The 27,499-nt window shown below is 46.5% G+C and overlaps 1 protein-coding gene across 2 annotated transcripts in view; it reads left to right on the plus strand.

Moving 5' to 3' along the window:
• The window catches only part of NCKAP1 (NCK associated protein 1), a 249,712-nt gene that overhangs the window by 102,227 nt on the left and 119,986 nt on the right, over positions 1 to 27,499 (plus strand). For both annotated transcript variants that reach the window (XM_063933318.1, XM_063933319.1), the window contains 3 exons: positions 5,123 to 5,213; positions 8,643 to 8,780; positions 23,009 to 23,057. In XM_063933318.1, coding sequence (XP_063789388.1) covers positions 5,123 to 5,213; positions 8,643 to 8,780; positions 23,009 to 23,057 — 278 coding nt within the window. The remainder of the gene's footprint in view (positions 1 to 5,122; positions 5,214 to 8,642; positions 8,781 to 23,008; positions 23,058 to 27,499) is intronic.

Consider the following 27,499-nt stretch of genomic DNA (forward strand, 5'->3'; position numbering starts at 1 on the left):
GCACACTTCACACTCCGGTCACTGAGGGTGCAGGGCGCTGGGGGGGGGGGCGCCCTGAGACGCAATAAAAACACCTTGGATGGCAAAAAAATGCATCACATATAGCTCCTGGGCTATATGGATGCATTTAACCCCTGCCAGAATACACAAAAAAAACGGGAAGATAGGCTCCGCCCCCTTATCGGCGGCCTTATCTCCTCAGCACACTGGCGCCATTTTCCCTCACAGCTCCGTTGGAGGGAAGCTCCCTGGCTCTCCCCTGCAGTCACTACACTACAGAAAGGGTTAAAAAAGAGAGGGGGGCACTAATTAGGCGCAGTATTAACTATACAGCAGCTATAAGGGGAAAAACACTTATATAAGGTTATCCCTGTATATATATAGCGCTCTGGTGTGTGCTGGCAAACTCTCCCTCTGTCTCCCCAAAGGGCTAGTGGGGTCCTGTCCTCTATCAGAGCATTCCCTGTGTGTGTGCTGTATGTCGGTACTTTTGTGTCGACATGTATGAGGAGAAAAATGATGTGGAGACGGAGCAGATTGCCTGTAATAGTGATGTCACCCCCTAGGGGGTCGACACCTGAGTGGATGAACTGTTGGAAGAAATTACGTGACAGTGTCAGCTCTGTATAAAAGACAGTGGTTGACATGAGACAGCCGGCTACTCAGCTTGTGACTGTCCAGACGTCTCATAGGCCGTCAGGGGCTCTAAAGCGCCCGTTACCTCAGATGGCAGATATAGACGCCGACACGGATACTGACTCCAGTGTCGACGGTGAAGAGACAAATGTGACTTCCAGTAGGGCCACATGTTACATGATTGAGGCAATGAAAAATGTTTTACACATTTCTGATAATACGAGTACCACCAAAAAGGGGTATTATGTTCGGTGAGGAAAAACTACCTGTAGTTTTCCTGAATCTGAGAAATTAAATGAGGTGTGTGATGATGCGTGGGTTTCTCCCGATAACAACTGATAATTTCTAAAATGTTATTGGCATTATATCCTTTCCCGCCAGAGGTTAGGGTGCGTTGGGAAACACCCCCTAGGGTGGATAAAGCGCTCACACGCTTGTAAGGGCTCTAACCTCTCCTGAGATGGCCGCCCTTAAGGATCCTGCTGATAGAAAGCAGGAGGGTATCCTAAAATGTATTTACACACATACTGGTGTTATACTGCGACCAGCAATCGCCTCAGCCTGGATGTGCAGTGCTGGGTTGGCGTGGTCGGATTCCCTGACTGAAAATATTGATACCCTAGATAGGGACAGTATATTTTTGCCTATAGAGCATTTGAAAGATGCATTTCTATATATGCGTGATGCACAGCGGAATATTTGCCGACTGGCATCAAGTCTAAGTGCGTTGTCCATTTCTACCAGTAGAGGGTTATGGACACGTCAGTGGTCAGGTGATGCGTATTCCAAATGGCATTTGGAAGTATTGCCTTATTAAGGGGAGGAGTTATTTGGGGTCGGTCTTTTAGACCTGGTGGCCACGGCAACAGCTGGGAAATCCACGTTTGTACCCCAGGTCGCCTCTCAACATGAGAAGACGCCGTATTATCAGGCGCAGTCTTTTCGTGGACAAGCGGGCAAAAGGTTCCTCATTTCTGCCCCGTGACAGAGGGAGAGGCAAAAGGCTGCAGAAATCAGCCAGTTCCCAGGAACAGAAACCCTCTCCCGCCTCTGCCAAGCCCTCAGTATACGCTGGGGCTTTACAAGCAGAATCAGGCACGGTGGGGGGCCCGTCTCAATGAATTTCAGCACGCAGTGGGCTCACTCGCAAGTAGACCCCTGGATCCTTCAGGTGATATCTCAGGGGTACAAATTAGAATTCGAGACGTCTCCCCCTCGCCGTTTCCTAAAGTCGGCTTTATCGATGTCTCCTTCTGACAGGGAGACAGTTTTGGAAGCCATTCACAAGCTGTATTCCCAGCAGGTGATAATCAAGATACCCCTCCTGCAACAGGGAACGGGGTATTATTCCACACTGTGGTGGTACCGAAGCCGGACAGCTCGGTGAGACCGATTCTAAATCTAAAATCTTTGAACACTTACATACAGAGGTTCAAATTCAAGATTGAGTCACTCAGAGCAGTGATTGCGAACCTGGAAGAAGGGGACTACATGATGTCTTGGGACATCAAGGATGCTTACCTCCATGTCCAAATTTACCCTTCTCACCAAGGGTACCTCGGGTTTATGGTACAGAACTGTCACTATCCGTTCAGACGCTGCCGTATGGATGGTCCACGGCACCCCGGGTCTTTACCAAGGTAATGGCCGAAATGATGATATTCCTTCGAAGGAAGGGAATTTTAGTTATCCCTTACTTGGACAATTCCCTGATAAGGGTAAGATCCAGGGAACAGTTGGAGGTCGGTGTAGCACTATCTCAGGTAGTGTTGCGGCAGCACGATTGGATTCTCAATATTCCAAAATCGCAGCTGGTTCCGACGACTTGTCTTCTGTTCCTAGGGATGATCCTGGACACAGTCCAGAAAAAGGTGTTTCTCCCGGAGGAGAAAGCCAGGGAGTTATCCGAGCTAGTCAGGAACCTCCTAAAACCGAGCCAAGTCTCAGTGCATCAATGCACAAGGGTTCTGGGTAAAATGGTGGCTTCCTACGAAGCAATCCCATTCGGCAGATTCCACGCAAGAACTTTCCAGTGGGACCTGCTGGACAAATGGTCCGGGTCGCATCTTCAGATGCATCAGCGGATAACCCTGTCACCAAGGACAAGGGTGTCCCTCATGTGGTGGTTGCAGATTGCTCATCTTCTAGAGGGCCGCAGATTCGGCATTCAGGACTGGGTCCTGGTGACCACGGATGCCAGCCTGCGAGGCTGGGGAGCAGTCACACAGGGAAGGAATATCCAGGGCTTATGGTCAAGCCTGGAGACATCACTTCACATAAATATCCTGAAGCTAAGGGACATTTACAATGCTCTAAGCTTAGCAAGACCTCTGCTTCAAGGTCAGCCGGTGTTGATCCAGTCGGACAACATCACGGCAGTCACCCACGTAAACAGACAGGGTGGCACAAGAAGCAGGAGGGCAATGGCAGAAGCTGCAAGGATTCTTCGCTGGGCGGAAAATCATGTGATAGCACTGTCGGCAGTATTCATTCCGGGAGTGGACAATTGGGAAGCAGACTTCCTCAGCACGACATCCACCCGGGAGAGTGGGGACTTCACCCAGAAGTCTTCCACATGATTATAAACCGTTGGGAAAAACTCGACAGGTATTGCGCCAGGTCCAGGGACCCTCAGGCAATAGCTGTAGACGCTCTGGTAACACCGTGGGTGTACCAGTCAGGGTATGTGTTCCCTCCTCTGCCTCTCATACCCAAGGTACTGAGATTGATAAGATGGAGAGGAGTAAGCACTATATTCGTGGCTCCGGATTGGTCAAGAAGGACTTGGTAACCGGAACTTCAAGAGATGCTCACGGAGGATCCGTGGCCTCTACCTCTAAGAAGGGACCTGCTCCAGCAAGGACCCTGTCTGTTCCAAGACTTACCGCGGCTGCGTTTGACGGCATGGCGGTTGAACGCCGGATCCTGAAGGAAAAAAGGCATTCCGGATGAAGTCATCCCTATCCTGATCAAAGCCAGGAAGGATGTAACCGCAAAAACATTATCACCGCAATTGGCGAAAATATGTTGCGTGGTGCGAGGCCAGTAAGGCCCGACGGAGGAAATTCAACTGGGTCGATTCCTACATTTCCTGCAAACAGGAGTGTCTATGGGCCTGAAATTAGGGTCCATTAAGGTTCAAATTTCGGCCCTGTCAATTTTCTTCCAAAAAGAACTAGCTTCAGTCCCTGAAGTTCAGACGTTTGTAAAAGGGGTACTGCATATACAGCCTCCTTTTGTGCCTCCAGTGGCACTTTGGGATCTCAATGTAGTTTTGGGTTCCAAAAGTCACATTGGTTTGAACCACTTAAATCTGTGGAGTTAAAATATCTCACATGGAAAGTGGTCATGCTGTTGGCCCTGGCCTGGGCCAGGCGCGTGTCAGAATTGGCGGCTTTATCCTAAAAAAGCCCTTACTGATTTTCCATTCGGACAGGGCGGAATTGAGGACTCGTCCTAAGTTTCTCCCTAAGGTGGTTTCAGCGTTTCACCTGAACCAACCTATTTGTGGTGCCTGCGGCTACTAGGGACTTGGAGGACTCCAAGTTGCTAGACGTTGTCAGGGCCCTGAAAATATATGTTTCCAGGACGGCTGGAGTCAGGAAATCTGACTCGCTGTTGATCCTGTATGCACCCAACAAGCTGGGTGCTCCTGCTTCTAAGCAGACTATTGCTCGTTGGATTTGTAGTACAATTCAGCTTGCACATTCTGTGGCAGGCCTGCCACAGCCAAAAATCTGTAAATGCCCACTCCACAAGGAAGGTGGGCTCATCTTGGGCGGCTGCCCGAGGGGTCTCGGCTTTACAACTTTGCCGAGCAGCTACTTGGTCAGGAGCAAATACGTTTGTAAAATTCTACAAAATTGATATCCTGGCTGAGGAGGACCTGGAGTTCTCTCATTTGGTGCTGCAGAGTCATCCGCACTCTCCCGCCCGTTTGGGAGCTTTGGTATAATCCCCATGGTCCTTACGGAGTCCCCAGCATCCACTTAGGACGTTAGAGAAAATAAGAATTTACTTACCGATAATTCTATTTCTCATAGTCCGTAGTGGATGCTGGGCGCCCATCCCAAGTGCGGATTGTCTGCAATACTGGTACATAGTTATTGTTACCAAAAAATCGGGTTATTGCTGTAGTGAGCCATCTTTTCTAGAGGCTCCTCTGTTTTCATGCTGTTAACTGGGTTCAGATCACAAGTTGTACGGTGTGATTGGTGTGGCTGGTATGAGTCTTACCCGGGATTCAAAATCCTTCCTTATTGTGTACGCTCGTCCGGGCACAGTATCCTAACTGAGGCTTGGAGGAGGGTCATAGGGGGAGGAGCCAGTGCACACCAGATAGTCCTAAAGCTTTCTTTAGATGTGCCCAGTCTCCTGCGGAGCCGCTATTCCCCATGGTCCTTACGGAGTCCCCAGCATCCACTACGGACTATGAGAAATAGAATTATCGGTAAGTAAATTCTTATTTTTTTTATTTTGTTGCTAGTGATCGGGAGTATCCTCGACTTGGACAGATGATTGTAGACTATGAAAATCCTTTAAAAAAGATGATGGAAGAGTTTGTACCCCACAGTAAGGTAATTTAACTTGTCAGGCAATTTTTTTTTCTTTTTTTAGAACTTTCCTAAAATATCTGATTTATTCACAGTGAAGAAAATTAGCCCAGCATGATAAAGTGTACCTTCCCAGTTTTATTTGCGATCTTTACAAAGCTGCTGTTAAGGTAGATCTTTAGGGTCTTACATTGGGTATTAGAGAAGAAGAGTTAATGGACTTGCAGTCTCCTAGTTAACACGTGTTTTGTAATGACAGGTGGATTCACACAGAAGGACGTGACTAGTGATGGTACTACGTGTTTGAGAGTGAACTTAAATAAGTCTTTGAAAAGCTTGAATTATTTATCCACCCTTTTAGCTATTATTCAAGCTGTGATGTTGGTTATTAGCTGCATATTACATGATGTGTTCACTTATAACACGCCTGATGCAATCTCTAAATGGATCGGGTCATTGTCAGACATGTTGATGTTATCAGAAGATTGCCACTATTGCCCTGTATGTGACCATATTCTGACCGCACGAACAGGACCCAGTGACAACAGAAGAAACAAGTAGCAAATTTGTCCCAGTATGGATAAATAAAATCAATCCATTATGATCTGTAATTATGTGCACTTAGGTAAAATGACCCAAGATGATAAAAATAAATAGCTAAAACAAGGGAAACCACTATTAAAAAATATATATATCTAGTGCCAATATCTTTCTACTGTGACATGACACTATTATGCTAAGAGATTGTTTGTATAGAGCCCGAACTTCTTTAAGTGTAGCATTAACAGCAGCCCAGATTTGTTATGGAAAATTATAGCGGTTAATAGAATGCTAGCATAAATATCTGGTAATAAATTACTATTGCAGATTTAGGGGGCTATCCAATTAGCCGCAGATTTGTTTTGGACTCTTAAAACTGGGGGTTTTCTAATTTATTTATTTTAATTTTTTTCCTGTGCTATCCAATTATTCCTCCTTTTTTTTTTTTTTTTTTTTTTTTTCTGCCCAAATTTATTTTTTGGGGAAGAAAACACAAAGGAACTGCAAAAAGTTGCGGACCTGTGTGTATTTTGTGCAAAAAAGGCTTCTTTATTGTGGACAGAGCCGGCCTTAGGCATAGGCAAACTAGGCAAATGCCTAGGGCATTTGGTATGCTTAGGGGCACCAGCAGCTTCTGTTGATTAAAATGATATGCTGCATGCCTATATTCTGTGTTTATTCCTGGAAATCACTGTAATGTAGCATTTCATATGCAGATACAGCCGCACACAGAATTTAGGCATGCTGCATATCAATTTAATCAGCAGAAGCTGCTTGTACATCCTAGCCACATAGTTATGCAAATAAGATGCATTTTCATAAACAAAATGTGCCCGACGTTAGCACAGCTGCCAGCTGACTCATGCCAGGCATCTCTTGCAGAACTAGCGGTGGTGTTAGGGGGCACCAGCTAAAATCTTGCTTAGGGCATCATATTGGTTAGGGCCGGCTCTGATTGTGGATATGTGTGGCCTGCCTGAGGGATGCAAAATGAAATCCCTTATAAGTGCTGGCATTGGGGGCTAATTGGATAGCCTCGTAGAGGTAATTAGCCCTGGTAATTTACAGCGGCTAATAGGATACTGCCCTTTTAATGTGCTTATATTCAGCCGTAAAGGCGACCACTGCTTCTTATCATTCCTCTCCTTTTCACAGAGTAATTGAAGATGTGTTGGACCTTCTAAAGAGGGATTGGGGTGGGGAAATTGCTCGATGGGGCCCATATCATCCAATCAACTTCCAGCTAAAATTTTATTAAAGGTACTGGATAACAAATTCGCTTCTAGCTATCATTTATTTAGTACATTCCATAAAATGATAGCTGGAAGCTGACTGGTTGCGAATGGTAACTTCACCACTTGTCCTCTTCAGAAGGTTTGATACACTTCATACCATAGTACAGTGGTTCCCAAATGTGGACCGCAAGGCACCCCAAAAGTCCAGGTTTTGGGGATATCCCTGTTTATATAAGTAATTTGTCTAGGGTACTAATTAAGTCATTTGTGCCTAAATATGGATATCCTTAAAACCTGGCTGGTTGGAGTGCTTAGAGGACCGCTTTTTGGGAAACACTGCCATAGTACAATTAGGGGAGGATGTATTTCAAAGGTAGCCACCTTTTCGAAAAACACCTGGGTTTGTGCTGGCTCTAGAAATCCCTTCCTCTGCAGCGACAGACGGGGAACCTGCTGTTCAGAGCTACCCTGCGGAAACATGTAGTGTTGGTCACCACATATTGACATTGGAGTTGAAAGTTTCAGCACAAGTAATTAGCGTACCTGGGCTATCCATTGTTACATCCAAGATCGGAAGTGGCCACATGATGCTAGGCGTTACCAGCCAGTACTCACATTGGGTCCAATTTTGTGCAAACCCAATTTCATTAGTATTTTTGGCAGCCTCACTAAATACTGTACAGATTTGTCCTCATTCATCTTTGCTGCAGTCACACCAAACAGCCCCACTTGGCACGCCAGGTCATGTGAGAATCTTCTAGTATCGGGCGTCTTGTTTGCCAAAAATGCATCTGTCACAACGCAATGCAAATAGGATGCATGATATGACACTTGTATGTAATGTGTGACTGAGTCTCTGAATCTGTACGTGAATTGCTACAATGTAGCAGATGCAGCTTTTTTTCCAATCCAAGCTCTGTTGTGCTCTGTATACAAACTCGGTGACACACAGATAAACAAGTATTATATATTAAATCAATCAGCACAGGTTCCTCGTGAGTCCTAGTCAAATTGCATTACCACTGAGACACATTTTTGGGGAACAAAAGACACCCGCGAGTTGAACGGGACCTGGTGCCTCACTTACGCCAGGCATCTCTCACTGCTTGGCATATTGAGGCTGGATGTATCAGGGCACAACTGTAGGTAGAGGATATTTGTGGGGGATATGAGATTACAAGGCCTATTTACTAAGCCTTGGAGAGAGATAAAGTACAAGTAGTAAGCTCCTAACTGTCAAGTTACAGGCTGTCATTTGAAAAATGACCGTTAGTTGATGGCTGGTTGGTTGGTATGTTATCTTCATCCACTTTATCTCTATCCAAGGCTTAGTAAAAAGACCCCATATCACTGTTGTTCTTGTCTGTGGCATTTTGTCTCTTTCACGGTCTTCTGGTTGGCAGCATTTAATGAAAGTTCTTATTTTGTCTTCTTCTAGTGGGGGTAGTTTTTGAGTTCTAATCATTTCCCCATCTGTGAGTGTTCTAATTAGCACTGCAGCTCCGTAACCAATATAGCAGCTTCCGAAATACCAGCACCCGCTTGCAGTTGTGATTTTAATCACTGTAATTATTATACAGCAGAGTATTTATTCCCTTATCTCCTTTTGCTGTATGAATATTTCAGTTTTCCTTTTGTTATGCAGAGATTGAGGATTGTTTTGTGTCTTCTGTTTTAGTCTTTGTCCGATGCCCTAATTTCACTTCAGATGGTTTATCCTCGGAGAAATCTTTCAGCAGAACAGTGGAGAAACGCGCAGCTCCTAAGCCTCATCAGTGCCCCAAGTACAATGTTAAACCCGGCACAATCAGATACGGTATGACAGCATAAACACCTAGTCTCAGAGCAGTTGTACTGTCTGTAGTAGCTTGGATTATACATGTAGCAGGCTTGGTACCCATAACAGGCAGAAAAATAAATAAACAAATAATATTATATATTTATAGCTATATAGATAAACTCTATATACAGTGGGGCAAAAAAGTATTTGGACAGCCACCGATTGTGCAAGTTGACCGACTTAAAAAGATGAGAGAGGTCTGTAATTTCCATCATAGGTACACTTCAACTGACAGAATCTGGAGAAAAAAAACCCATGAAATCACATTGTATGATTTTTAAACAATTTACACGTATATGTTCTTGTGGAAAATAAATATTTAGACACCTACCAAGCAGTAAGATTTCTGTCTCTCACAGATCTGTTACTTCTTCTTTAAGAAGCTCTTCTTTTCTCCACTCGTTACCTGTATTAATGGCACCTGTTTGAACTGGTTATCTGTATAAAAGACACCTGTCCACACCCTCAAACAGTCAGACTGCTACCTCTCCACCATGTCCAAGACCAGAGAGCTGTCTAAGGACACCAGGGACAAAATTGTAGAGCTGCACAAGGCTGGGATGAGCTACTCGACATTAGGCAAGCAGCTTGGTGAGAAGAGATCAACTGTTGGTGCAATTATAAAAAAAATGGAAGAAATACAAGATCACTGACAATCTCCCTCGACCTGGGGCTCCATGCAAGATCTCACCTTGTGGGGTACCAATGATCTTGAGAACGGTGAGGAATCAGCCCAGAACTACACGGGGGGACCTGGTCAATGACCTCAAGAGAGCTGGGACCACAGTCACAAAGGTTACCATTAGTAACACACTACATCGTCATGGATTGAAATCCTGCAGCGCCCGAAAGGTCCCCCCGCTTAAGCCAGCACATGTCCAGGCCCGTCTAAAGTTTGACAGTGACCATCTGGATGATCCAGAGGAGGATTGGAAGAATGTAATGTGGTCAGATGAGTGCAAAATCGAACTTTTTGGTATAAACTCCACTCGCCGTGTTTGGAGGGAGAAGAATGATGAATGGCATCCCAAGAACACCATGCCCACTGTGAAGCATGGGGGGGAAACATCATGCTTTGGGGCTGCTTTTCTGCAAAGGGGACAGGACGACTGATCCGTATTAAGGAGAGGATGAATGGGGCCATGTATTGTGAGATTTTGGGCAAAAACCTCCTTCCCTCAGTAAGAGCATTGAAGATGGAACGTGACTGGGTCTTTCAACATGACAATGACCCCAAACACAACGCCCGGGCAACTAAGGAGTGGCTCCTTAAGAAGCATTTCAAGGTCCTGGAGTGGCCTAGCCAGTCTCCAGACCTCAACCCAATAGAAAATCTGTGGATGGAGTTGAAAGTCCGTGTTGCCCAGCGACAGCCCCAAAACATGACAGATCTAGAGAAGATCTGCATGGAAGAGTGGGCCAAAATACCTGCTACAGTGTGTGTGCAAACCTGGTCAAGAACTACAGGAAACGTTTGACCTCTGTACTTGCCAACCGAGGTTATATTACAAAGTATTGAGTTAAACTTTTTGATTGACCAAATATTTATTTTCCGCAAAAATATACAAATGAATTGTTTAAAAATCATACAATGTGATTTCCTAGGTTGTTTTTTTTTTTTTTTTTAAGATTCTGTCTCTCACAGTTGAAGTGTATCTATGATGGATATTACAGACCTCTCTCATCTTTTTAAGTGGGTCAACTTGCACAATCGGTGGCTGTCCAAATACTGTCAAAAGTTTGGACACACCTTCTCATTCAATGGTTTTTATTTTAATTATTTTCTACATTGTAGATTAATACTAAAGACATCAAAACTATGAAAGAACACATGGAATTATGTTGTAAACAAAAAAGTGTTAAATCAACATATGTTTTACAGTTTAGGTTCCTCAAAGTAGCCCCCTTTTGCTTTGATGACCGCTTTGCACACTCTTGGCATTCTCTCAATCAGTTTCATGAGGTAGTCTCCTGGAATGGTTTTCCAACAGTCTTTAAGGAGTTCTCAGAGGTGCTGAGCACTTGTTGGCGGCTTTTCCTTCACTCTGCGGTCCAACTCATCCCAAACCATCTCAGTTGGGTTTAGGTCGGGTGATTGTGGAGGCCAGGTCATGTGACGCAGCACTCCATCACTTTCCTTCTTGGTCAAGTAGCCCTTACATAGCCTGGAGGTGTGTTGGGGTCATTGTCTTGTTGAAAAACAAATGATGGTCCCAGTAAGCGCAAACCAGATGGAATGGCATGGCACTGCAGAATGCTGTGGTAGGCATGCTGGTTAAGTGTGCCTTGAATTTTGAATAAATCACCAACAGTGTCACCAGCAAAGCACCCCCACACCATCACACCTTCTCCTCCATGCTTTACAGTGGGAACCACACATGCAGAAACCATCCGCTCACCTTCTCTGCGTCTCACAAAGACACGGCGGTTGGAACCAAAAATCTCAAATTTGGACTCATCAGATCAAAGTACAGATTTCCACTGGTCTAATGTCCATTCCTTGTGTTTCTTGGCCCAAACAATTCTCTTCTTGTTGTTCATCCTCAGTAGTGGCTTCTTTGCAGCAATTTGACCATGAAGGCCTGATTAACGCAGTCTCCTCTGAACAGTTGATGTTGAGATTTGTCTGCTACTTGAACTCTGTGAAGAATTTGTGGGCTCTAATCTGAGGTGCTGTTGAGTATCAGTTTCTGAGGCTGGTAACACTAATGAACTTCTCCTCTGCAGCAGAGGTTAGTCTTGGTCTTCCTTTCCTGGGACGTTCTTCATGAGAGCCAGTTTCATACTAGCGTTTCATGGTTTTTGCAACTGCATTGAGGATACATTCAAAGTTCTTGAAATTTTCCGTATCGACTGACCTTCATGTCTTAAAGTAACGATGGACTGACGTTTCTCTGTGTTGAGTAGTTCGTGCCATAATATGGATTACAACACTAGTCAAATAGGGGTGTCCACTGTGTACTAACCCTACCTCTGCACAACACAACTGATGGTCTCAAACACATTAAGAAGGCAAGTAATTCCACAGATTGACTCTTGACAAGGCACACCTGTTAATTCAATACCATTCCAGGAGACTACCTCATGAAGCGGATTGAGAGAATGCCAAGAGTGTGCAAAGCTGTCATCAAAGCAAAAGGGGGTTACTTTGAGGAATCTATAATATAAAACATATTTTGATTTGTTTAACACTTTTTTTTGTTTACAACATAATTCCATATGTGTTCTTCCATAGTTTAGATGTCTTCAGTATTAATCTACAATATAGAAAGTAATTAAAATAATTAAAAACTATTGAATGAGAAGGTGTGTCCAAACTTTTCACTGGTACTGTGTGTGTGTGTGTGTGTGTGTATATGTGTGTGTGTGTATGTATATATATATATATATATTTCTCTATCGTCCTAGTGGATGCTGGGGTTCCTGAAAGGACCATGGGGAATAGCGGCTCCGCAGGAGACAGGGCACAAAAAGTAAAGCTTTTCCAGATCAGGTGGTGTGCACTGGCTCCTCCCCCTATGACCCTCCTCCAGACTCCAGTTAGATTTTTGTGCCCGGCCGAGAAGGGTGCAATCTAGGTGGCTCTCCTAAAGAGCTGCTTAGAAAAAGTTTAGCTAGGTTTTTTATTTTACAGTGATTCCTGCTGGCAACAGGATCACTGCAGCGAGGGACTGAGGGGAGAAGGAGTCAACTCACCTGCGTGCAGGATGGATTGGCTTCTTGGCTACTGGACATCAAGCTCCAGAGGGACGATCACAGGTACAGCCTGGATGGTCACCGGAGCCGCGCCGCCGGCCCCCTTGCAGATGCTGAAGTCAGAAGAGGTCCAGAATCGGCGGCTGAAGACTCCTGCAGTCTTCTAAAGGTAGCGCACAGCACTGCAGCTGTGCGCCATTTTCCTCTCAGCACACTTCACACGCGGTCACTGAGGGTGCAGGGCGCTGGGGGGGGGCGCCCTGGGAGGCAAATGTAACCTATATAAAGGCTAAAAATACCTCACATATAGCCCCTAGAGGCTATATGGAGATATTTAACCCCTGCCTGATTTCTCTAAATAGCGGGAGACGAGCCCGCCAGAAAAGGGGCGGGGCCTATCTCCTCAGCACACGGCGCCATTTCCTCTCACAGCTCCGCTGGTCAGGACGGCTCCCAAGTCTCTCCCCTGCACTGCACTACAGAAACAGGGTAAAACAGAGAGGGGGGGGCAAATTTATGGCGATATTTTGATATAACAAAGCAGCTATAAGGGAGCACTTATTATAAGGCTATCCCTGATATATATATAGCGCTTTTGGTGTGTGCTGGCAAACTCTCCCTCTGTCTCCCCAAAGGGCTAGTGGGTCCTGTCTTCGTTAGGAGCATTCCCTGTGTGTCTGCTGTGTGTCGGTACGTGTGTGTCGACATGTATGAGGACGATATTGGTGTGGAGGCGGAGCAATTGCCAAATATGAGGATGTCACCCCCTAGGGAGTCGACACCAGAATGGATGCCTTTATTTATGGAACTACGGGATAGTGTCAACACGCTAAAGCAGTCGTTTGACGACATGAGGCGGCCGGACAATCAATTAGTGCCTGTCCAGGCGACTCAAACACCGTCAGGGGCTGTGAAACGCCCTTTGCCTCAGTCGGTCGACACAGACCCAGACGCAGGCACTGACTCCAGTGGTGACGGTGACGAATCAACCGTATTTTCCAGTAGGGCCACACGTTATATGATTTTGGCAATGAAGGAGGCGTTACATTTAGCTGATACTACAGGTACCACTAAACAGGGTATTATGTGGGGTGTGAAAAAACTACCTATAGTTTTTCCTGAATCAGAAGAATTAAATGACGTGTGTAATGAAGCGTGGGTTGCCCCTGATAAAAAGCTGATAATTTCAAAGAAATTATTGGCATTATACCCTTTCCCGCCAGAGGTTAGGGAGCGCTGGGAAACACCTCCTAGGGTGGACAAGGCGCTAACACGCTTATCTAAACAAGTGGCGTTACCCTCTCCTGAGACGGCCGCACTTAAAGATCCATCAGATAGGAGGATGGAAAATATTGAAAAAAGTATATACACACATGCAGGTGTTATACTACGACCAGCTGTAGCGACTGCCTGGATGGGCAGTGCTGGGGTAGTTTGGTCAGAGTCCCTGATTGAAAATATTGATACCCTGGACAGGGACAATATTTTACTGTCGTTAGAACAAATAAAGGATGCATTTCTTTATATGCGTGATGCACAGAGGGATATCTGCACACTGGCATCACGGGTAAGTGCTATGTCCATTTCGGCCAGAAGAGCTTTATGGACGCGACAGTGGACAGGCGATGCGGATTCAAAACGGCATATGGAAGTTTTGCCGTATAAAGGGGAGGAGTTATTTGGAGTCGGTCTATCAGATTTGGTGGCCACGGCTACAGCCGGGAAATCCACCTTTCTACCTCAAGTCACTCCCCAACAGAAAAAGGCACCGACTTTTCAACCGCAGCCCTTTCGTTCCTTTAAAAATAAGAGAGCAAAGGGCTATTCATATCTGCCACGAGGCAGAGGTCGAGGGAAGAGACAGCAACACGCAGCTCCTTCCCAGGAACAGAAGCCCTCCCCGGCTTCTACAAAAGCCTCAGCATGACGCTGGGGCTTCTCAAGCGGACTCTGGGACGGTGGGCGGTCGTCTCAAAAATTACAGCGCGCAGTGGGCTCACTCGCAGGTAGATCCCTGGATCCTGCAGATAATATCTCAAGGGTACAGGTTGGAATTAGAGACAGATCCACCTCGCCGTTTCCTGAAGTCTGCTTTACCAACGTCCCCCTCCGAAAGGGAGACGGTTTTGGAAGCCATTCACAAGCTGTACTCTCAGCAGGTGATAGTCAAGGTACCTCTTCTACAACAAGGGAAGGGGTATTATTCCACTCTTTTTGTGGTACCGAAGCCGGATGGCTCGGTAAGGCCTATTCTAAATCTGAAGTCCTTGAACCTGTACATAAAGAAGTTCAAGTTCAAGATGGAGTCACTCAGAGCAGTGATAGCGAACCTGGAAGAGGGGGACTTTATGGTATCCTTGGACATCAAGGATGCCTATCTCCACGTTCCAATTTACCCCTCACACCAGGGGTACCTCAGGTTCGTTGTACAAAACTGTCACTATCAGTTTCAGACGCTGCCGTTCGGATTGTCCACGGCACCTCGGATCTTTACAAAGGTAATGGCCGAGATGATGATTCTTCTTCGAAGAAAAGGCATATTAATTATCCCATACTTGGACGATCTCCTAATAAGGGCAAGGTCCAGAGAACAGCTAGAGATGGGATTAGCACTGTCTCAAGAAGTGCTAAAACAGCACGGGTGGATTCTGAATATTCCAAAATCCCAGTTAATGCCGACAACTCGTCTGCTGTTCCTAGGGATGATTCTGGACACGGTTCAGAAAAAGGTTTTTCTCCCGGAGGAAAAAGCCAAGGAGTTATCCGAGCTTGTCAGGAACCTCCTAAAACCAGGAAAGGTGTCTGTACATCAATGCACAAGAGTCCTGGGAAAAATGGTGGCTTCTTACGAAGCAATTCCATTCGGCAGATTCCACGCAAGAATTTTCCAAAGGGATCTGTTGGACAAATGGTCAGGGTCGCATCTTCAGATGCACCTACGGATAACCCTGTCTCCAAGGACAAGGGTGTCTCTTCTGTGGTGGTTGCAGAGTCCTCATCTATTGGAGGGCCGCAGATTCGGCATACAGGATTGGATCCTGGTGACCACGGACGCCAGCCTGAGAGGCTGGGGAGCAGTCACACAAGGAAGAAACTTCCAGGGAGTATGGACGAGTCTGGAAACGTCTCTTCACATAAACATTCTGGAACTAAGAGCAATATACAATGCTCTAAGCCAGGCAGAACCTCTGCTTCAGGGAAAACCGGTGTTGATCCAGTCGGACAACATCACGGCAGTCGCCCATGTGAACAGACAGGGCGGCACAAGAAGCAGGAGTGCAATGGCAGAAGCTGCAAGGATTCTTCGCTGGGCAGAGAATCATGTGATAGCACTGTCAGCAGTGTTCATCCCGGGAGTGGACAACTGGGAAGCAGACTTCCTCAGCAGACACGATCTTCACCCGGGAGAGTGGGGACTTCATCCAGAAGTCTTCCACATGCTGGTAACCCGTTGGGAAAGACCAATGGTGGACATGATGGCGTCTCGCCTCAACAAAAAACTGGACAGGTATTGCGCCAGGTCAAGAGATCCGCAGGCAATAGCTGTGGACGCGCTGGTAACGCCTTGGGTGTACCAGTCGGTGTATGTGTTTCCTCCTCTGACTCTCATACCAAAAGTATTGAGAATTATACGGCAAAGAGGCGTATGAACGATACTAGTGGTTCCGGATTGGCCAAGAAGGACTTGGTACCCGGAACTTCAAGAGATGATCACGGAAGATCCGTGGCCTCTACCTCTAAGGAGGGACTTGCTTCAGCAGGGTCCCTGTCTGTTTCAAGACTTACCGCGGCTGCGTTTGACGGCATGGCGGTTGAACGCCGGATCCTAAAGGAAAAAGGCATGCCGGAAGAAGTCATTCCTACTTTGATTAAAGCCAGGAAGGAAGTAACCGTGCAACATTATCACCGAATTTGGCGAAAATATGTTGCGTGGTGCGAAGATCGGAGTGCTCCGACGGAGGAATTTCAACTGGGTCGATTCCTACATTTCCTGCAATCAGGATTGTCTATGGGTCTCAAATTGGGATCTATTAAGGTTCAAATTTCGGCCCTGTCGATTTTCTTTCAAAAAGAATTGGCTTCAGTCCCTGAAGTCCAGACCTTTGTTAAGGGAGTGCTGCATATACAGCCTCCTGTGGTGCCTCCAGTGGCACCGTGGGATCTCAATGTGGTTTTGGACTTTCTAAAATCTCATTGGTTTGAACCACTAAATAAGGTGGATTTGAAATATCTCACTTGGAAAGTGACCATGCTTCTAGCCCTGGCTTCTGCCAGGAGAGTATCAGAATTGGCAGCTTTATCTTACAAAAGCCCATATCTGATTTTCCATTCGGACAGGGCAGAACTGCGGACTCGTCCGCATTTTCTCCCTAAGGTGGTGTCAGCATTTCATCTGAACCAGCCTATTGTAGTGCCTGCGGCTACAAGTGACTTGGAGGACTCCAAGTTACTGGACGTTGTCAGAGCATTAAAAATATATATTGCAAGGACAGCTGGAGTCAGAAAATCTGACTCGTTGTTTATATTGTATGCACCCAACAAGATGGGTGCTCCTGCGTCTAAGCAGACGATTGCTCGTTGGATCTGTAGCACAATCCAACTTGCACATTCTGTGGCAGGCCTGCCACAGCCTAAATCTGTAAAGGCCCACTCCACAAGGAAGGTGGGCTCATCTTGGGCGGCTGCCCGAGGGGTCTCGGCATTACAACTTTGCCGAGCAGCTACGTGGTCAGGGGAGAACACGTTTGTAAAATTTTACAAATTTGATACTCTGGCTAAGGAGGACCTGGAGTTCTCTCATTCGGTGCTGCAGAGTCATCCGCACTCTCCCGCCCGTTTGGGAGCTTTGGTATAATCCCCATGGTCCTTTCAGGAACCCCAGCATCCACTAGGACGATAGAGAAAATAAGATTTTACTTACCGATAAATCTATTTCTCGGAGTCCGTAGTGGATGCTGGGCGCCCATCCCAAGTGCGGATTATCTGCATAAATTGTACATAGTTATTGTTAACTAATTCGGGTTATTGTTGAAGGAAGCCATCTTTCAGAGGCTCCGCTGTTATCATACTGTTAACTGGGTTTAGATCACAGGTTGTACGGTGTGATTGGTGTGGCTGGTATGAGTCTTACCCGGGATTCAAAATCCTCCCTTATTGTGTACGCTCGTCCGGGCACAGTACCTAACTGGAGTCTGGAGGAGGGTCATAGGGGGAGGAGCCAGTGCACACCACCTGATCTGGAAAAGCTTTACTTTTTGTGCCCTGTCTCCTGCGGAGCCGCTATTCCCCATGGTCCTTTCAGGAACCCCAGCATCCACTACGGACTACGAGAAATAGATTTATCGGTAAGTAAAATCTTATTATTATACAGGTTGAGTATCCCTTATCCAAAATGTTTGGGACCAGACGTATTTTGGATATCGGATTTTTCTGTATTTTTGAATAATTGCATACTATAATGAGATATCATGGTGATGGGACCTAAGTCTAAGCACAGAATACATTTGTTTCATATGCACCTTATACACACAGCCTGAAGGTAATTTAATACAATATTTCTCTGACGTCCTAGTGGATGCTGGGTACTCCGTAAGGACCATGGGGAATAGACGGGCTCCGCAGGAGACTGGGCACTCTTAAAAGAAAGATTAGGTACTATATCTGGTGTGCACTGGCTCCTCCCTCTATGCCCCTCCTCCAGACCTCAGTTAGAATCTGTGCCCGGCCAGAGCTGGATGCACTTAGTGGGCTCTCCTGAGCTCACTAAAAAAGAAAGTATTTGTTAGGTTTTTACGAGGGACTGAGGGGAGAGAAGCAAACCTACCTGCTTGCAGCTAGCTTGTGCTTCTAAGGCTACTGGGCACCATTAGCTCCAGGGGGATCGAACACAGGGCCCGATCTCGATCGTCCGTTCCCGGAGCCGCGCCACCGTCCCCCTTGCAGAGCCAGAAGACGGAAGAACCAGGAGAAAATCGGCGGCTGAAGACTCCGGTCTTCAATAAGGTAGCGCACAGCACTGCAGCTGTGCGCCATTGCTCCCACAGCACACCACACGCTCCGGTCACTGGTGGGTGCAGGGCGCTGGGGGGGGGGGGCGCCCTGGGCTGCAATATGTATACCTTTTTTGGCAAAATGCACATAATACAGTTCTAAACTGTATATGTGCCTAATCCCCCGCCATAAATATTATGAAAAAAGCGGGAGAAGCCTGCCGCTGAAGGGGCGGGGCTAGCTTCCTCAGCACAGCCAGCGCCATTTTCGCTTCACAGCTCCACTGGAATTACGCTCCCCAGGCTCTCCCCTGCAGTATACACTACGAGAAGGGTAAAAAAGAGAGGGGGGGGGCACATAAATTTAGGCGCAAAAGGTGATATAAGCAGCTATTGGGGGAAAATTCACTTTGTGTTAGTGTAAATCCCTCTGTTATATAGCGCTCTGGTGTGTGCTGGCATACTCTCTCTCTGTCTCCCCAAAGGACTTTGTGGGGTCCTGTCCTCAGTCAGAGCATTCCCTGTGTGTGTGTGCGGTGTGTCGGTACGGCTGTGTCGACATGTTTGATGAGGACGCTTACGTGGAGGCGGAGCAGGAGCCGATAAGTGTGATGTCGCCCCCTGCGGGGCCGACACCAGAGTGGATGGATATGTGGAAGGTATTAACCGACAGTGTCAACTCCTTGCATAAAAGGTTCGATGACGTAACAGCTTTGGGACAGCCGGCATCTCAGCCCGCGCCTGCCCAGGCGTCTCAGAGGCCATCAGGGGCTCAAACGCCCGCTACCTCAGATGGCAGACACAGATGTCGACACGGAGTCTGACTCCAGTGTAGACAAGGATGAGACAAATGTACAATCCACAAGGGCCATCCGATGCATGATTACGGCAATGAAAAATGTGTTGCACATTTCTGACATTAACCCGGTTACCACTAAAAAGGGTATTATGTTTGGGGAGAAAAAGCAGCCAGCGACTTTTCCCCCATCTGATGAGTTAAATGAATTGTGTGAAGAAGATAAGAAATTAGTGATTTCTAAGAGGTTACTAATGGCGTACCCTTTCCCGCCAACGGACAGGTTGCGTTGGGAAACATCCCCTAGGGTGGACAAGGCGCTCACACGCTTATCAAAAAAGGTGGCACTGCCGTCTCAGGATACGGCCGCCTTAAAGGAGCCTGCAGAAAGCAGGAGGCTATCCTGAAGTCTGTGTATACACACTCAGGTACTATACTGAGACCTGCTATTGCTTCAGCATGGATGTGTAGTGCTGCAGCAGCATGGTCTGATACCCTGTCAGATAACATTGATTCCCTTGACAGGGATACTATTTTGCTAACCATAGAGCATATTAAAGACGTAGTCTTATATATGAGGGATGCACAGAGGGACATTTGCCGGCTGGCATCTAGAATTAATGCAATGTCCATTTCTGCCAGGAGAGTATTATGGACTCGGCAGTGGACAGGTGATGCTGATTCTAAAAGGCACATGGAAGTTTTGCCTTATAAAGGTGAGGAATTGTTTGGGGACGGTCTCTCGGACCTCGTATCCACAGCAACAGCTGGGAAGTCGACTTTTTTACCTCAGGTTCCCTCACAGCCTAAGAAAGCACCGTATTATCAAGTACAGTCCTTTCGGCCTCAGAAAGGCAAGCGGGTCAGAGGCGCGTCCTTTCTGCCCAGAGGCAGGGGTAGAGGGAAAAAGCTGCACCAGTCAGCCAGTTCCCAGGAACAAAAATCCTCCCCTGCTTCCACTAAGTCCACCGCATGACGCTGGGGCTCCACAGGTGGAGCCAGGTGCGGTGGGGGCCCGTCTCCGGAACTTCAGCGACCAGTGGGTTCGCTCACAGGTGGATCTCTGGGTTCTACAAGTGGTATCTCAGGGATACAAGCTGGAGTTCGAGGCGTCTCCCCCTCGCCGTTACCTCAAATCAGCCTTGCCAGCTACTCCCAAGGAAAGGGAGGTAGTACTGGCGGCAATTCACAATCTGTACCTTCAGCAGGTGATAATCAAAGTTCCCCTCCTTCAACAGGGACGGGGTTACTATTCCACAATGTTTGTGGTACCAAAACCAGACGGTTCGCTGAGACCCATTCTAAATTTGAAATCCTTGAACACTTATATAAGGAAGTTCAAGTTCAAAATGGAATCGCTCAGGGCGGTTATTGCAAGCCTGGAAGAGGGGGATTTTATGGTGTCACTGGACATCAAGGATGCTTACCTACATGTCCCCATTTACCCACCTCACCAGGAGTACCTCAGGTTTGTGGTACAGGACTGCCATTACCAATGCCAGACGTTGCCGTTTGGTCTGTCCACGGCACCGAGGGTTTTTACCAAGGTAATGGCCGAAATGATGATCCTCCTTCGAAAGAAGGGAGTTATAATTATCCCGTACTTGGACGATCTCCTTATAAAGGCAAGGTCCAAGGAGCAGTTGTTAGTCGGAGTAGCACTATCTCGGGAAGTGCTACAACAGCACGGCTGGATTCTGAATATCCCAAAGTCGCAGCTAATTCCTACGACGAGTCTGCTGTTCTTGGGCATGATTCTGGACACAGAACAGAAGAAGGTGTTTCTCCCGGAGGAGAAGGCCAAGGAGTTGTCATCTCTGGTCAGAGACCTCCTGAAACCAAAACAGGTGTCGGTGCATCACTGCACGCGAGTCCTGGGAAAGATGGTAGCTTCTTACGAAGCAATTCCCTTCGGCAGGTTCCATGCAAGGATCTTTCAGTGGGATCTGTTAGACAAGTGGTCCGGATCGCATCTTCAGATGCATCGGCTGATCACCCTGTCCCCGAGGGCCAGGGTGTCTCTGCTGTGGTGGCTGCAGAGTGCTCATCTTCTCGAGTGCCGCATCCTAAATCCGTAAAAGCCCATTCCACGAGGAAGGTGGGCTCTTCTTGGGCGGCTGCCCGAGGGGTCTCGGCTTTACAACTTTGCCGAGCTGCTACTTGGTCGGGATCAAACACTTTTGCAAGATTCTACAAGTTTGATACCCTGGCTGAGGAGGACCTTGAGTTTGCTCATTCGGTGCTGCAGAGTCATCCGCACTCTCCCGCCCGTTTGGGAGCTTTGGTATAATCCCCATGGTCCTTACGGAGTACCCAGCATCCACTAGGACGTCAGAGAAAATAAGAATTTACTCGCTGGTTATTCTATTTCTCGTAGTCCGTAGTGGATGCTGGGAGCCCGTCCCAAGTGCGGATTTTCTGCAATACATGTATATAGTTATTGCTTAACTAAGGGTTATTGTTCTGAGCCATCTGTTGAATGAGGCTCAGTTGTTGTTCATACTGTTAACTGGGTTTAGTTATCACAAGTTGTACGGTGTGATTGGTGTGGCTGGTATGAGTCTTACCCTGGATTCCAAATCCTTTCCTAGTAATGTCAGCTCTTCCGGGCACAGTTTCCCTAACTGAGGTCTGGAGGAGGGGCATAGAGGGAGGAGCCAGTGCACACCAGATATAGTACCTAATCTTTCTTTAAAGAGTGCCCAGTCTCCTGCGGAGCCAGTCTATTCCCCATGGTCCTTACGGAGTACCCAGCATCCACTACGGACTACGAGAAATAGAATTACCGGTGAGTAAATTCTTATTTTTTTATAACTTTGTGCATTAAACAAAGTGTGTGTACATTCACACAATTCATTTGTTTCATATACACCTTATACACACAGCCTGAAGGTCATTTAATACAATATTTTTGATAACTTTGTGTATTAAATAAAGTTTGTGTACATTGAGCCATCAAAAAACAAAGGTTTCACTATCTCACTCTCGCTCAAAAAAGTCCGTATTTCGGAATATTTGGATATGGGATACTCAACCTGTGTGTATGTGTATGTGTATATGTATGTGTGTATATATATATATATATATATATATATATACACATACATATACACATATACACATATACACATACATACACACACACACACACATTATATATATATATATATATAATAAAATAAAAAAAAATTCTTTCTTTTTTTGAGTATCCCATATCCAAAATGCTTGGGACCAGAAGTATTTTGGATATCTGATTTTTTCCGTATTTTGGAATAACTGCATACCATAATGAGATATCATGGCGATGGGACCTAAGTCTAAGCACAGAATGCATTTCTGTTTCATAAACACCTTATACACACAGCCTGAAGGTCATTTTAGCCCATATTTTTAATAACTTTGTGCATTAAACAAAGTTTATGTACATACACACAATTCATTTATGTTTCATATATAACTTATACACACAGCCTGTAGGCTATTTAATACAATATTTTTAATAAATGTGTTTATTAATCAAAGTTTGTGTACACTGAGCCATCAGAAAACAAAGGTTTCACTAGCTCGGTCTCACTCACAAAATACCGTATTTCGGAGTATTCCGTATCTCAGAATATTTGGATGTGGGATACTCAACCTGTATATAGTTTATCTGACACATTGAGTTATGAGAATTGATCACGTCTGATAGTTAAAGATGTTCATTTGCTCTTAACTTGCAGATGCCGTGTGAATACCTCTCATTGGACGCAATGGAGAAGTGGATCATTTGTAAGTGATGCTTCTAGTTCTTTTTGTCTCTTTATCTTTACCCATGTGCGTTGTGTGTCTTACAAATCAGATACAAGCGTTTGTTAATGTTTGACTCTAACAATCTGTGGAAGGGCTGGTGTCACTGTGTGCCATGTAGTCTTGGTTGATCAGTAAGATTATAAAAAGAAAGCATTTACTTGCTGGGATTCTTGCAGAGGAACTGGCGTTCTTTAGGCTTTAGGAGAATGCATGTTAGGGTCTTTTTGGGTGGTGAATAAAAACGCTGCACTCTTGCAGGGATTAATGATCCTTATAGCTATGGAATTCACTACTTCACTTGTTATTGATTGAATGGTTTCAGCCATAGGGGACGGGGGTTGCATGGACTCGTAACCCACATATGCTGGAGCGCTACATTCTGCTCATTCTAGTCATTATTTACCATCGTACCTCTACTGATCTATTTATATTTGTCTTGCATCTGTTCTGCAGAAGTTGCAGTGTTTTAAAAATTAATTATGTCAAAAGCTGGCTGGCCCTGATCTGCTGTCAGTGTTATGCTGGGTACACACTAGATGATAAAGTGAACGATGTGGCCTAGTGTGTATACACTATGTTGCTGACTATGCAGCATTTTCAAGTGTGTGTATGCACTTGCCGATGCTTGCCCCACACCGCCAGGACCCGCAGCTGATGACATCGCTGGGTACACACGTCATCTAGTTTTATACTCTGATTAAGTTTCTTACCTTTTGAAGAGAGAGAGAGGAGTAGTTGTCCCAGTCAGTCAATCAATCAATCAATCAATCAATCAATCAATCAAATCAATCAATCAGTTTATGTTGTTTCAAATACTGTGCTAGATAAATGACAGAAGCTGATTAGTTGATTTTGTTTGGTACAATTTCCCTAATGTATCTCTTTTCAAGGCTTGATACACCTCATACTCAGGCTCCTGTCCACATGTTAGTGCTGGAACGATTAGTGTCTATTAGTATAATAAAACAGTTTTTTTTCTCTAGCATCCATAAGGGATTTTGGGGACAGATTAGTACGATCAGGTATAGACTGGTCCAATGCAGCCAGTGCACTTTAAATTTCTTCAACTGGGTGTGCTGGCTTCTCCCCTCTATGCCTCCTTCTACAGGTCCGTTTAGAAAAAAGTGCCCTCAGGAGAGGATGCACACTCTGCAAGCTCCAGAGTTTTTCTTCATTTTCTTTTAAACTTTTATTTCTTTTGGTATGCTGTTTGGGCAACAGCATACCTGCACCGTGGAAGTTAAGGGGGCGGTCACCGGCCTTTTGAGGTGCAGAGCCGCTCCCCCGCTGCAGGACCACCGTCCTGAGGGGCTGTTTGTTCAGCGGGGTATGGCGCCTTGGCTGTCACAGCCGCAGCATGCCGCACACCCCTAACGCTGCTTGAAGGTGATTGTTGGTGGTGAGTACACGCCAGGGACCCCGCTAGGGGAGTCCCCCTGGTTTACTGTGCGTCAGAAGCGCGGGTGAGACGTATGGGTCCCTCCAAGGGGCAACCCGCTGTAGCCCCTGCGTGATACTGGATAACTACTGCATTTTGGCACCTTCCTCTGCATAAGCAGCAGCAGCCTTACACAGCTACTCCATAACGGTCACACGCTGGATCACTGGTACAGGGTGTAGAGGGGGAGAGCCGCTATATTGTGCACAATTATCATTCCTCTGAGGGAATTTTCATAATACAGTCTCACTGTTAGTTTGTATATGTAAAACGCTGACAGCCTCACTGGGGCTGTGCAGTGTTGAGTGCGCTGGGTCCTCTCTCCTGTGTCTCCTCTAACATGTAATAGGACAGGCTTGTATTGTCTTCAGTCTTTGTTGTATGTGTATTATTGCTGTATTGGTGAAACAAAAGTCATGCAATGTACAGTATGTAATGCCAGATTCTCCCCTATTTCATATGGCTCCATATCATGTGAGCAGTGTAGTCAGTCATCACAAAATGGTGACAACAACATGGGGTAGAATCCAGAACCTTCCTGGCTGGTGTCTATAAAACCATGATGTCGGATATGTTATCTCAGCTCACTGCCAATGCCAATAAACACAAGAACTGCAGAGGCTAGCCCAATGGCTAAGACTGATGCTTCCCATTCCCCACGGTTCACTACAGGTGTACAAAACGTGCTTTACCTGCAATACTAACCATTTCTGATGATGATTTCCAGCTGGATGTGGATGATGGGGACCCTGTTAGTGGGGATTCCACCCCTACGCAGGGTATTGAACCCCTCATATTGGCTATACGGTATGTGTTAAAGCTCTCCCTGGGGGATGCTACTAATCAGCAGTCAATTTTCCTCCCACAAGACAAACGGACAGTCACCGTTCCTGATTCCAAAGAATTGGATGATTTGTTTAAATTTAGCCTGGATAATCAATATAAAAAAATTCAGGTGTCCAAAAGGTTTTTAAATACCTTCCCCTTTGCCCCTGAAAGCAGGAAATTCTGGGAAGTATCTCCAGCAGTGGACGTCTGTCTCTCGCCTTTCTAAAAAGGCGGTGCTCCCCGCTCCGGGTTCTTTTACGGTAAATGACCCGGGGGATAGAAAAATAGAGACTACTCTAAAATCTATTTACACTGCTGCAGGTGTAGCTCAGACAGGTCATTGCTGGTTGCTGGATGACACATGCCATTCATACATGGGCTACTCAGATTCAAGAGGGTCTTTCGGGGGATATGACCTTTGTTACTACTGTAACTTTCCTAAAACACATTCAGGGCACAGCAAGAGTCCTATGTGACTCCCTTAAAGAGATTGGCAGTATACATGCAGAATGCAGAGCCATATGGTTGCGTCAGTGGATTGCAGACGCCGACTCCAAACGTAATGTGGAATCTCTTCCCTTCACAGGTGAGTGGCTCTTCGGAGGTGAATTGGACGCATGGATCTCCAAAGCTACTGCTGGAAAATCCACGTTTCTTCCTTCAGGGGCTCCGCCTGTTAGACGTACCTACCCGGGACCGTCTACTCAGTCCTTTCGGTCCTCCAGATTTCGATCTAGGGCCCGGGGTGCCTCCAATGCAGCTAGAGGCTCTCAGCTTCCACAAAAATCGACATGACGGTGCCCACACACTTCGAGGGGATCTCGTGGTGGGAGCTCGGTTACGTCACTACAGCCACATCTGGGACTGTTCCTGCCAAGATGCCTGGGTAAGGGACCTTTATCTCTCAGGGTTACAAGCTGGAGTTTGATGGTGCTCCTCCCCAACAATTTTTCAAATCATTCTGGAACTTCGGGCTATATACAATGCTCTGATTCAGGCCTCCCCTCTGCTCAGGTATCAGGCGATCCAGGTTCAGTCGGACAACGCCACGGCAGTGGCTAACATCAATTGACAAGGGGGGACAAAAAGCAAAGCCTGCATGCGAGAAGTTTCAAAAATACTTCTCTGGGCGGGGATACCCGCAGATCGACATGATGGCCTCTTCAAGTAACTTTGCTGCTACTGCTCACGAACCAGGGACCCTCAGGCGAGTGCAGAGGATGCACTGATGTTGCCTTGGCCTTACTGGCTGGTCTACCTATTTCCTCCGATCCTGTTTATCTCAAGGGTGCTCCAATGGATCAGACGTCACAGAGTCCAAGCAATCCGGATTGCGCCGGATTGGCCCCGGAGGGCGTGGTACGCAACTCTTCTGGACGGGTGTAGTATGGTATACCAGCGGCCGGGCTCCCGGCGACCAGCATACCGGCGCTGGGAGCCCGACCGCTGGCATACCGACAGCGTGGCGAGAGCAAGTGAGCCCCTTGCGGGCTTTCTGTGCTCGCCACGCTGCAGACACAGTGGCGCGCGTACGCTATTTAATTCTCCCTCCAGGGTGGTCATGGACCCCCACGAGGGAGAAAAAGTGTTGGTATGCCGGCTGCCGGGATTCCGTCAGTCTGCATACTGAAGACCACCCTTCTGGACATGTCCATAAAAGACCCTTGGCCTCTGCCGCTAAGGAAGGATCTTCTTCAGCGAGGATCGGTCGTCTACTCGTACTTACGGTGGCTTCGTTTGACGGCATGGAGGTTGAGCGGAATATCCTAGCTCACAAAGGGCTTTCCAAAAAGGTCATTGCCACTATTTTGCAAGCCAGAAAACCTACGACGTCTAAACATTATCATCATATCTGGAGGAGATACGTCTCTTGGTGCGAGGAATGCACGTATTCGCCTGCAGAGTTTCACTTGGGACGTTTCCTACGTTTCCTGCAGGCTGGTGTGGATAAAGGCTTACTTCTGGGCTCCGATAAGGTCCAGATTTCATCTCTCAATTTTTTTTCAGAAGAAATTGACCGTTACTAGAAGTTCAGACCTTCTTATAAGGCGTACTCCACATACAACCTCCCTTTGTGCCGCCTACGGCACACTGGGCTTGGATGTAATGTTGCAATTTCTACTGTCCTTCTGGTTTGAGCCTCTGATGACAGTAG

Source organism: Pseudophryne corroboree, chromosome 7, assembly GCF_028390025.1.
Source record: "Pseudophryne corroboree isolate aPseCor3 chromosome 7, aPseCor3.hap2, whole genome shotgun sequence".
Classification (NCBI taxonomy): Eukaryota; Metazoa; Chordata; class Amphibia; order Anura; family Myobatrachidae; genus Pseudophryne; species Pseudophryne corroboree.